The sequence below is a fragment of the Lycorma delicatula genome, chromosome 13 (genome assembly GCF_047948215.1).
Source record: "Lycorma delicatula isolate Av1 chromosome 13, ASM4794821v1, whole genome shotgun sequence".
Classification (NCBI taxonomy): Eukaryota; Metazoa; Arthropoda; class Insecta; order Hemiptera; family Fulgoridae; genus Lycorma; species Lycorma delicatula.
In genome coordinates this window covers 7,184,700-7,197,796 of record NC_134467.1, presented here as the reverse complement: position 1 = coordinate 7,197,796, position 13,097 = coordinate 7,184,700, and the positions used below count along the sequence as shown (strand labels likewise).

The window sequence follows — 13,097 nt, the reverse complement described above, 5'->3', positions numbered from 1 at the left end:
ATGATAAATATAAAGAGGAAGAAAATGTTAAGACCAAGGAAAGAATAAAAAGATTAAGAGAACATGATAAATATAAAGAGAAAGAAAATTTTAAAACTAGAGAACATGTACACAAATTAAGATCAGAAGAATTATATCAAACCAAAGAGCAATTAGATGATTGGAAACAAAAAACAAATAAATTAAATATTGATAAACTCTGACTTAGGGAGAATATTGTCCGTCAGTATCAGAGGAGTAAAAGATGAACTAAAAGATAAGAATTTTTTGCAGTTTATTAAAGATCGAACACATATGCCTCAGTGTATGTGTTGTTCGTGTGAGGGTCTATTTTTCAGTTACTCTGTAGTTAACTTTAATGTAGATAAAATTAAACATAAATTCCAGAATAATTAAATAAAATTAAACAGAAATTAAACTAGAAAATCCAAAAATAGTACGATTCTAAATTATCATTTTCAGTTAATAGTAAATAATCACATGTTTCACCAAATCTATTACATATACATATGCAACATTATTATGAATTAAGCACACATATGTACGTACAGACATCACGCCGAAACTAGTCAAAATGGATTGAGGGATTGTCAAAATGGATATTTCCATTGAAATCTGAAAATCGAAATTTTTTGCAATCAGACTATTTCCTTTACTTTGTACAAGGAAGTAAATGGAAGTATTTAATAAAATGTATTTGAAAAAAATAAATAAATAAATAGAGCTGCATCAAACCAGTCAAATGACTGAAGACAAAAAAAAAATAAATAAATAAAAATAAATATTATACAAGAAAATTAAGAAACTCTCTAAGACAATGAGAAAAAAAAGAAGAATCATCTTCTATTTTAGATTTTTATTGACTATAGAGTTTTGACTTCTTCATGAACAGAAAAACCAAGATAAAGTAGTTCAAACATACTGAAGAAGTCATGAAAGAACTAGAGATCCTTGAAAACAACATCACTAACAGATCTGAACAACACTGAAAAACAAGACCTAAGATTCCAGCCAAAAGTGATCCAAGATGTCTCAAGAAAGAAGGAAAGCCATTTCAGAAAGAATGAACAAACAATAGAAAAAGAAAAAAGAACAACAAACTTGGAAATAACTTATCTAATGTACCTCTAGGTGGATGAATTAAACCACTTGGAAAAGGAAAGAGTTTTAAAACTAAAACTCAAAAATTACACTGTAAAAAAATGTAACCAATTTTTTTTTTATTATTTACATTTGCTATTTAGCTAGTAAAAAATTACACATAAATAACATACTAAAACAAAAATCAGCTGGTAAACAAAACAACATATTTTCCAACAGTATGAAAATTAATAAGAGAAAAAATATTTAAATGTTTTTCCTTTCCCTTACAATTAGGTCCATCATTTTCTATAATATTCTTAAATTAATGCAGACAAAGATAGAACAGTACTAATAAAAAAAGAAAATCAAAAGAAGAATTGGAAGAACCTGCACCAATAAAAAATACCAGAAAGACAGGCAGTGGTGGATTATGCCCAACATAGTTGTGTATAAAGAGTTAGAATCCTTTACGATACCGTGCGTAAGAGGAGGATAGGATTCTTCAGACATATCATGAGGATGCAAGATTCAATGCTTCTGAAACACTAGTACAGTACAACGTTGACTTGAAAAGCACTAAGACAGGATGCAGATGGTTCAGAGAGACAAGAGAGGATCTGAAGGAAATTGGCCTTACACCAGAAAACATCACAGATAAGATAAGATTAAAGAACAAAATCACTCACAAGAAAAACTCACAACACGAACATTTTCAATACTAGAAAAGGTACAAAGATCAGTACGTATGAAAAAGTACTGGGAGAACCGCAAGGCCCAAACAGTCCCATCAAAGAGACTTGGATAATAGACTGACTAAAGTGATCCTATGCAGTCATAAAAGATAATAATAATAAAGAGATACATTAAGAGACAATTAGAGGCTTTAATTGGATAAAAAGAATATTGAAATCTATTACACTTAATTAATACTGAGACACAGGGATAAAAACAGTTTTGTTTCATTACTGTGATGAATAAGGAAAGTTTTGAAATCGAAAAATCATTGGATAAATAATTTTTAAACCAACTACATATTTCAGATTGCTTTTTAAAGAAAAATAATCAGTTTTGAAAGAAAATAACTTCATTTTCAGATTAAGGGTTGCCAAATTAGTGAGAAATTATCAAAATCATAATTATGTAAATTTTTGGATAAAGTAAACTTTAAAACTTTCCTCGACATCATAAAAGATAAAAAGTATAAAATAAGCTTATATATACAGGAATTTAAATTAAATTTACTTTTTATGTGTGATTTCATTAAATTAAAAAGCGTATTGGTTTTGCTTTTCATATATTAATTTATGCTAAAAAAAATTGTTTATAACTGTAGTTCTATCATAAGAACATAAATTGTGGAAATTTTGTCCTTAACATATTAGTAGCGGTATCATTTACACATGTATAAATATTTACATGTGTAAATACTATTCTTCCCCCAGTTTCTCTTCTATACAATACAGATCTAGGTAGTTTGTAGAAGAAGGTAAAATTTACTGTCACTTCGGTGTGATACTGGTCATATAGATGTAGTATCGCACATTTCTACAGCTCATAATATTGCCAAGTAAAACCACAGTTCTATCAATAACTGATAGCATTAGAAGAGGAAAAAGCTTGTACGGGATACGGGTGTCCTGTAGCACACCAATGGAAACACAAATACTAGGCAGTAGGGATTTGTAACGCACAAAAATTACATGCATTAAAATCAAATACTGCCGCCTATGTCTTAACCAATCCATTTTATTAATAATATAATTAAATAAATATATATTTTTTTAATTTATTAGATTTAAGAAAAAGTATAAGTATTTTATGTATTGCTGTATTTGTGGCAGAATGGTAGCATCTCAGCCTTTCATCCAAAAGTCAGACATGGCATTTATCGTACTCTACAAAACCTCTTCTTCATATTCCCACAATACTAGGTTAGAGCTTACAAATCAATGCATAAATGTACTTGTGTTTTAAGTATATAGCTACAGTCTAAGATGATCAAAATGCTGGTCTAATGAAAAGAAAAAATTGTAATAGTCATTTATCTGATTGACAAGAAAACGAATTCAGGTGTTAAGATGTGTTACTTACAAAAATGTTTTTAATATTTATTTGATTCTATTACTAAGGTTTTATTTAATCTGGTTTTTATTTTTATTTACTTATCTGTTTTTTTTTCTGTTTAGAATGCAGATAAATCACCTCCTCATGGAGTATCAAATGGTTTATTGTCAAATGGTGGCGCCGGTGGAGGTGTTACACCATCATCAATGCCATCTTCACCATTAAATACAATTAACAGGTTAACAGCGAATAATTCAGATTTAACAATAACAACCACAACATCTTCAAATAAATCTAGTAATAATATTAATAGTAATAATAATAACAGTAATAATAATGGTTATAATGGTATTCAACATGGTGAACATAGTCCTGCTATTGATCTCCTCGATGATTCACCAAGTAAGTTTTTTTAATTTAAATTTTGTTTTCTGTTTACATCACATAGATAATATTTTTTTACAGGTAAACTCTTCAAACATTGTCAAAAAAAAATATTTGGAGTTTTTATTAAGTTCTAGAATAAGTTTTCTTGAATTTGGCTGAAATAATTTGTATATCGCTGAAAGAACATGGTGGTGTGTTTAAACACCACAATGTGGTATTAAACCACTACATTTTTGATCTTCCAATTATCTCCAGGAAGCTGTCAGTTCCCAAATCTTCTCTCATTGTATTCTTTACTCTATTTTTCCTTGCTTTCTCTAATATACTCCTCATGAACTTCATTGCATAAATTACTCTAACTTTTTTTTTTACTAATTCGTATCTCCATTACATATTATTTTATTTTCCTAATATGTACATTGCAATTTGTTCAACTCGTGAAACAATAAGCAACTCCCCACAGCCAAATGAGATGAAAATGATATGTATAACATGTCAGTGAGTTGTAGTCTTGTTCAAACTCAGGCCGACCTTCGTGAGATGTGTGCTTAATTGAACCCCAACGATCACCTGTATTCACTGTCTAATATTCAAATCCATGTAAAAACAACTTACTTTTTCTAGGATTTGAACCTCAAAACCTTCAAAAATCAGCTGTTAAACTAAAATATAAACTTCTGTAACAACAAACTTCTGAACCATATTTTATAATAAAATATAAAGTAGAAAACTTATTTTAAAATGTTTTCAGTTCTTTTTTGAACCATCTTCCAATACTGCTGCTACTATTCTCACATTGGTAGTTTTTTTCTTATTAGGCAGACACACAATTAAAATGTGGTCAAAAGTATATTATTAGATTTACTAATATATTATTAGTTATATATTTACTGACAATATATTATTGTCATGTATTATTGTACATTTATATATTTTATAATGTAAAGTATGTTAAAATAACCATTTTTTTGTATATATGTTTATGCAAAAAATGTACTTGAATAATTTGTAGATAAGTTAATAATTATTGTTTATATGTTTTTATTTTTATTGGTTTATTGGCATGTATTATTGTTACTTTAAATTTATTATTATGCTGAAATAATATAACTGAAGATGCAGATTTTAGTTTCCCAACAAAAACAGCCATGTTCAAGGGTAGAGTATGGTGATAATGTCAAAAAATGGGTATTGGGTTTTTCAAATCTTTATGTTTTAGGATCCTACTAGTTCATCTAGACCAAGAAAAATAAATATGTACGTATATGTCGCACTGCTTTTGACTTTACATCTCAGGATTGACGAACCAGTTTTCTTTAAATTTGACTCAAATTTCTATATAAGGGATATTGATTAATTTTTTAAAAAGTTTGTTAAGGGAGAATGTCACAAAAAAAAACAATTTTGATTTTCTTCAGAAGCATTTTATAGAAAACTTTGTGTAATATAAATTTGTTACCTACACTGCACTCATAAATAATCCAAAAAATCTTTTTCAAAAAATCAACCTTCATCTCTTATAATTAAAATATACTTTTTTTAGTCCTTCGCTTTATCTTTCTTCATTCTAAATATTTTTCAAACATTTTTTAAAAGTCTATATTTAATAAATGGAGCTATCAAGAAATGTTTAAAATATTTTTTTTTTAATATAGACCCCGATACAATATGGAAAGAAGTTTTTAAAAAATTTTATTTTTCCTATTTTAACCTTTATTGAAGTGGGTGTTGTTAGATTTAGAAAAAACTTTATTTAAGCAAATTTGTTAAGCTTAATCTATGTATGAATATTTTTAGATAAAATCTTTCTTAAAATTTATTTCCCACCTCTAAAAAGTATATATTTTAAAAACGTAAAAAATATGCTTTCACATTAATTTCTAGTAACAGATGTAGCTTTGTAAACAATACATTCGTATGTTGTGCAGCATTAAATAAGGTCCATTTCTGAGTATATCAGTTAATTTTTGTTCTGATTTGGTTCCATCGTGATTTTCTATTATAGTAGCAAACATCCCGTTTGAATTTTGAAAATCAGAAGATGTTGTGAAGGTATTACAACATTTTCAAAAAAACGTAATCTGTTAGATCAAGAGTGTACTTGAGCATGCATAAGTTAGCCTTCATCCTGTTAATACCGCATTTGAATTTTGAAAATCAGGGACAGTTGTTTGTAGAGATATTATATGAAAACTCCATTACATGCACCTCCCAAAACAGCACCCCAGGGCACCCCATTTGTTACCAATTGATGGTGATTGGTCTAACCTTGTACGAGGTGCGCATATCACCTCACAATTCTAGCCTCACACGCAATTCCCACAGGAAGCCCATTATTGAACATAATTTTGTTTAATTTATTTAATTTAATTCCACTATTTTTATAATATAATTCATTCAATTGATTCAAATCAATCAATTCAAATCCAGCTCACACAGTGAAAAAGGCTCACAATTCACAGTTTTATATGTATATATAGCCTATGGCACTCCCAGTAACATAAGAATTCCAATACAGAGTCATATAACTAAATCGGTTTAGCCATCTAAGCTACGGTAGAACAAACATACAAATACCCTGAATACATTACTTTCCTTTTTGGCCAGTTGTGTAATTAACTATCGATTGACAATTCTCTTAATATTGTATTAAAGGTTTCTTAATAAATTATGTTGTCCTAGAAAATTTAAAAGTTTATTGTGTTATATATGTTTTTAAATCATTTTGAAAATATATAAATAGTAGGATAACACAGTAACAACATTCTTTTTTAATCAAATACTGATCCGTTGTTAAGGAAGAGAAATTCAGCAAGAAGTCTTAGGCAATCAGGAAATTCTACATTTGTGAAAAATGAATAATAATTTAAATTCAAAAGAGGAATGTAAGTACCTTAATCTTATTTGAAAACGGAGACAGGGATTTTATCCATATCAGCTAAACACTGATTTAAAACATTTTTTGAACAAAAATTTTAATCTCTTATGTATCACATAGCAATGAAAAACATTGAATATCAACAAAATTATTCAGTGTGAATTGTGTTTTAATTCTTTTTTATATGCTGGTTTCTTAAATCATAATTTATATAGTCTTATCTATCATGTATCTAAAAGCTGCTAATTTACACTCCATTGGGTGATTCAAATTGTAAGCTATGATGTTATGTGCAAAGATTTCTTTTCTGTATATTTCAAAATCTAAAATTATTATTATTTCTTTTTATAGTTAGGTCTAAAATATTAATAGTTTCGACTTTCTATTTTTCCGTTGTATATTTATTTAATGTTATGGTGGAATTTATCATTTCTTCCAGAATTTGTATTTCATTATTATTTATTTATTTTTTAAATACTAATAGTGTGTCATCCACATACCTAATATATTCTAAGCATTAATAACATATAAACAAGAAGAAGGCCAGAGAAGGAGCATGGCATCAGGGGCATTGACTAAACGCTATATAAAGATTAGCAGAAATTAAAATGTACTTGTTGAAAGTGGAGTGGTTACGAATTGCATCAACAATTGATAAAAGATAAAGCTGGGTTGTTATTGTTTTTAAAAATACTAGAAAACAGTTGTATTTGAACTGCTTACCTATTACTTACATAGGAGGCATAATGGAATTAGCAACCTTCTCTATTTTTCATGTTACTGAACTAGTTTTATTGGGAATTACACTTTCTCTTGCAGCACATATATAGCTTGAACAGATCAGTAATTACATAGAGGTGTGATTTACAAGTAAAAAAAAAGTATTCAAATTGTTTTGATAATTCATTAACAGATTGCAGTAGAATAAGAGTAAAGACCAGTAAATCCAATGTAATTTATTTTTAAGTAGTAAATACCAGAGGTTATCAGTTCATAAATATATTTTTTTAAATTTAAATTCAAGTTACTCATTATAAAATTTTGAAATTTTTTATTTTGTAGATGGTGGTCTGTCATAGTTTCTTCCCATATAACTTACAATGAGCTTCATTTCTTCTTTTTTTTTGTAACAACGGTTGTCAAAAGATAAGAATTAAGCAATTATATAAAAAACCAAGCTGTGCAGTTGTGATTTGTTCTACCCCTCTTAGAAAACTCAGTCATTCTCCTTCGATTGTTTTTTTTTTTTTTAAATCATGTTAAACATTGTAGGAATTGTCAAAATTTGTTGTTTAAATATGTGAAAATTTCAAAAATATGATAAAATTGTAAATAATCTTGTTGCTTTCTTAAGAACGCCAACAAATCATCAATAAAAACAGATCTTTCATTTCATGCCTTAACATGTGAATTTTGTTATTCTTTATTAAACTGCCTAATCCATTTTCTCACCAACCCATAATAAATTCACCATAAAATTCACTAATCTGCTGTTGAATCTCTCTGTAGGTTTCACTTATTTTACGTTTAAAAACAAGTATTTATTGCATAAACATGCAATTTTTATGTATGTATATAAATCTTCACTCATAAAATCATAAATAGAAGTAGTTAACTAATATAAAAAACAATTCAGTGGATTAGGGAAATGCTCTCCTAATTGTATTTGAAAATGATACCTCTGAGTATACGTATATTCTTTTTTCTAAAATCAATCCTTTCAAGACTCATATCATCTCTGTATTAATAAATATATAATGTAAATCAACTTGATTCACCCAGTACATAATTAAGAAATATCTTACCTTATTTTGTTGTTTTCTACAAGAGTACTTTCATGGGATCCCGCGCCTTCAGTTGTATGTAAAAACACTTTTTGCACAATTACATATTAAAGATAAAAAAATATTAAAAGATTAAAATTAAAATTAAAAATTTTAAAGATTAAAAAGTTAAAAAATAAAAGATTAAATACAAACACATATGGAGTCAATTGGGTAACATGGATGTGACCAGCCAAATGCAATACTTAATTTTATTTAAAATTTAATATTTTATATTCTTGTAGAAAACAACAAATAAGGTAAGATATTTCTTAATTCCGTATATGTATTATTAATTTTTTTTTCTATGTAAATCATAGAAAAGAGTTCAAAGAATAAAAGTATAAAAGAGTTCACTCTTTTATATACAATAATAATATAATAAAAAGTTAATCTGATGTATTTATAATCTTTTCAGATCAACCAACGATTAGTCAGAGTAGTTGTAATATGGTCGATGGTATAAATCTGGATGAAATTAAAGAATTTGCCAAGGCATTCAAACTAAGACGACTTTCTTTAGGACTGACTCAGACTCAGGTGGGACAAGCACTCAGTATAACAGAAGGGCCTGCTTACAGTCAGAGCGCCATTTGCAGGTATAGTTATGGATATTTTATCAAAATTATGCTGCATGTAATTTTTAATGATTTATTAATTAATATAAGGATTTGCATTACCTTGTTTACTGTATTATTATTTAAAACATGTTTAAATGTACATTTTTTAATATAAATGAGTAATGTATTGTCACATCATTAAAATAATATCTGTCTGAAACAAATATTAAAGGTAAATTTCTTAATAAATTCTAATTAGCTAGTATCTGGATTTATTTTTTTTATATTAAAACTGGTTTATTTACTATGTTTTATTCATATTTTATAATCAGAGTTGCTATATTCAGACCTCCTGATTTTTTGCTTGCCCATTTACTCATTAAATCATAACCAATTTAATACTTATGTAAAATGCTCATTATGATTATGCAATGTATTTCATTATGATAACTGATCTTTATCTATATTTATATACCACACAACCCAAGAACATTTTCAGGATATCCGATGATTGTCTTAATAGGGTATATAGGAATATCCAAGAATGATGAAGTTCCATGATATTAGGAAGACACCCCTAGAACATAAAGCTATCTGGTTTTGGATAACCCAGTCACTGGGTTAAAAATTGGAGGTCTAAAAATTGGTTTACACCTCCAGTGGTCTAAACCATTTTTGATCAACAAAACATTCATGGGATATAAAATGGATGTTACTTCTAGATATGAATGAATATATGATTGAATATATATTGGAAGTTTCTAGTAGTACTTAAGAGAACATTTTAATCAGATTAGTACATTATTATAATTTCAAAATTTACATTGGGAACTGATAGGTATTTTCTTTTGTTAGTCTTATGAGATTTTTTTTAAATAATTAAAATAAAATCACTAATTAATATATTTTAATAATTTATACACTATTTTTAATAAAACTGCTGTTAACTAAAGTGCATTTAGATAGTTTAATTAACAGATTTAGAAAAAAATATTTATTGAAGATAATCCTTTACATAAATAGTAGAATAAGACAGACTTAATGCAATACAATGGTGATAGTTTTCAACAGGAAATGCTGGCAATAGCTATTAAATCATACAGATATGGTGGGTGAATCAAATTAAATATTTTTACATCTTTATTTAATCATTACGGATATACTTATTATAACAATTTAAAAACTGTAATTGTGTAAAAATCTATCTGCTTGCCTTTAAAATTACTATTTAAAGGTATCAATTTATAAATCACCCAGGCACTACTTAGTTTTAATTTACAACTAAATGTAAATTACTAAATTTACAACTAAATGTTAGTTGTTGTTTACATAAAATAATAATAGAAACCTCTGGAAACTTGTTTATTCCTGGGATTTGTAGATGTCATATGGATATCTCAGTTGTCCTTTGGAAGCATAATATATCATGTGATGTCCTGAATGTTTAAAATATTCAAATAACATTAAAATATCCTGTGATATTTTTGGAATATCCTGTGATATTTTGGATAACCCATGAATATCTTGCATATCAGGATATGTATCCCAGGGGATGCATATCAGATATAGAAGTTTAAGATGTACCAGGGATGTATTGTGTTGTGCGAGTACAATACTTCACAATTTTTATTGTTATGTAATCAACAGTAAGGTTTACCAAAAATCTTATTAGTATGGTTTATAGTCTTCGATGGCTTATTGTTTCTAAAAAAGATTTCATGCAGATTCCCTGGTCATGATTATATGAAAAAAAAATAATGTTGTTTAAAAAAATGCCCATATACTGTCAGACAGATGACGAAAACAGCTTGTTATATACACAAGGGCTGTTCAGAAAGTAACTTGTCTTTTGGCTATGAATAAAAAACCTGCATAGATAAAAACATTTTATTATATGCAATTTAAAACTACAGCTTTTAACTATTTTCCAATATAGTCGCCATTTAAATTCAGGAATTTATCATAACATTTCATTAATTTACAAATACCTTCATAAAATTCAGCTGGCGGGTACCAAGCCAACCTTTCATGTCATTTTGAAGTTCGTTGTCATCATAGTGCTACAACACTAACAGCTACTTCAGCAGTCTTTAGTGAAACTTTGAAGAAATTTAGACGAGCCATTCAGAACCAACTTCGCAGTTCACCGTCATCTGCTGTTTTTTTTTCATGACAACACTCGTCCTCACAGAGCTCGAAGAACTCAAGAATTTCTGAATCAATTCCAATGGGACATTTTTTATCACCTCCCTTACAGTCCGGACTTGGCGCTGAGTGATTATCATCTCTTCACTTACATGAAGAAATGGCTTGCGTCGCATCACTTAGATGATGACAACAAACTTCAAAATGCCATGAAAGGTTGGCTCGGTACCTAAGCGGTTGAATTTTATGAAGAAGGTTTTGATAAATTAGTGAAACGCTATGAAAATGCTTGAATTTAAATGGCGGCTATGTTGAAAAATAATTAAAAGCAGTAGTTTTAAATTGTATATAATAAAATATTTTTATCTATGCAAGTTTTTTATTTATAGCCAAACAGAGGTTACTTATTGAACTGCCCTCGTAAAGCCAACTGGAGAGGCACAGTATTTATATATTTAAATTCAAACATAAAATGGTAAACCGTCAAATAATTTATGAACATGACAATTTTTTTTAAGTTGGTTAAAATTTTAAGAGAAATTTCAAACTGTTATGTTGGATACAATTGTTTTAAATTCCAGTTCAGTTATGTGAGAATCTACATACAAAAAGTTTGAATATGGGAGGTTTTACTGGATTATATGTGGTTCATGGGACTGTATAATTTTGACATATTTATAAGGTTTGTTTAAAAAAGTAACCAAGGTTTTTTAAGTTCTTAGCTGCTGAGAAATTTTAATGACACTTTTAGTAACAGCGTTTAAATCATTCTCTTAGAATTGTGTTGTGCTATTTGAATCCTGTGGCCGTTTATAAGTGATTCTTTGAGTCATTTTTGCAACTTTTACATGATCAACATATTACCGTGAAACTTGGAAAAAGTTTATGGAAAACAAGAGTCGTTAAGCAAGTTTACGTGACGATTATTTAAACTGCATTTAGAGATGTACTTGAAAGATGGACATAAATCAATTGAAGCGTGTGAGAAGATTGTCAACGTCGGCAGACCTCTCACATCACTAAAATCAAAGAATTGTTCATTCTATTTGCTATTTAACTATGCAGACACTATAAGAGCAACATTTTACCTATTAGAGCAACATTTTGTTTTATGATATTCTAACCGAAAAATTGCGAATGCACTGAATTTCAGCAAAGTTTTGTTCCGGTTGTCACAAAGCCAAAAACTTATTGTGCTGCTATGTGTTAATTGTAAAATCTTGCTCACAATGATTAAACATTTAACATCAATTAAACAAATAACATCAAGTTGATGAAACATAGGTTTAAGGATTTACATCAAAATTAAATGTAAGTCTTAGTAATGACTAGAAAAGATTTTGTCAAAGAACAAAAAGCATGTTGAAGTTATGTTTACAGTTTCTCTTCGACAATGAATTATAGTCATTCACTGCAATTTTTGTAAAAAGTAGATATTGTACATCAGATTGCCATCTTGAAGTTTAAAAAGACTAGAAAAAAATTTCAGCAGAAAGAATCCTGAAATTTGGCATTCGACGTCATAGCTCCTCCACTTTGATAGTCCACCAGTTAATCCACATATTTTGTTCAAAAAATGGTATTACTGTTTCACAACCCATGAAATCTGTTTGTTTTCTGTTTCCTAAATTGAAATAATCATTAAAAGGCTTAAGATTTCACATGATAGATAAGATTTTAAAGAATTCACACATTGCACTGAAAATAATTCCAACAAAACATTTCTATGACCGATTCCTAAAGTAAGAACATTTCATTCATTGCAGATAGGTGTGTTAATTTAGTAGGACTACTTCAAGGGTGATTTGAACCAATAGCCCCAAGATTGATGTTAAAAATTTATAAGGTAAAAGTTTGGTTATTTTTTTAACAAACCTCATTTCAATTTTTTTTTTAATTAATCAATAATATATTAAAAAACATCACTCTTTAACTGTCCAGTACTTTAACTGTTTCCCACAAAATCATTAAACTAAATAACATACATAAAAATTCAAATTTAAAAAATAAGATATCTTATCAAATATGAAGCTGTATCCAATCATGGCAAAATACAGGGCTAAATTTCAATTAAAATTTGTTTTTTTTCCATCAAATTATTATTATTGTTTGTAGAAATCATCAAACTCAAAGGCTATCTGGTGATAAATTAAGCAC

At 28.0% G+C, this 13,097-nt stretch overlaps 1 protein-coding gene across 1 annotated transcript in view; it reads left to right on the top strand.

The window, feature by feature from the left end:
* The window catches only part of pdm3 (POU-domain protein pdm3), a 320,089-nt gene that overhangs the window by 286,514 nt on the left and 20,478 nt on the right, over nt 1-13,097 (top strand). Inside the window, exons 8-9 of the mRNA XM_075381305.1 lie at nt 3,270-3,549; nt 8,654-8,834. Coding sequence (XP_075237420.1) covers nt 3,270-3,549; nt 8,654-8,834 — 461 coding nt within the window. The remainder of the gene's footprint in view (nt 1-3,269; nt 3,550-8,653; nt 8,835-13,097) is intronic.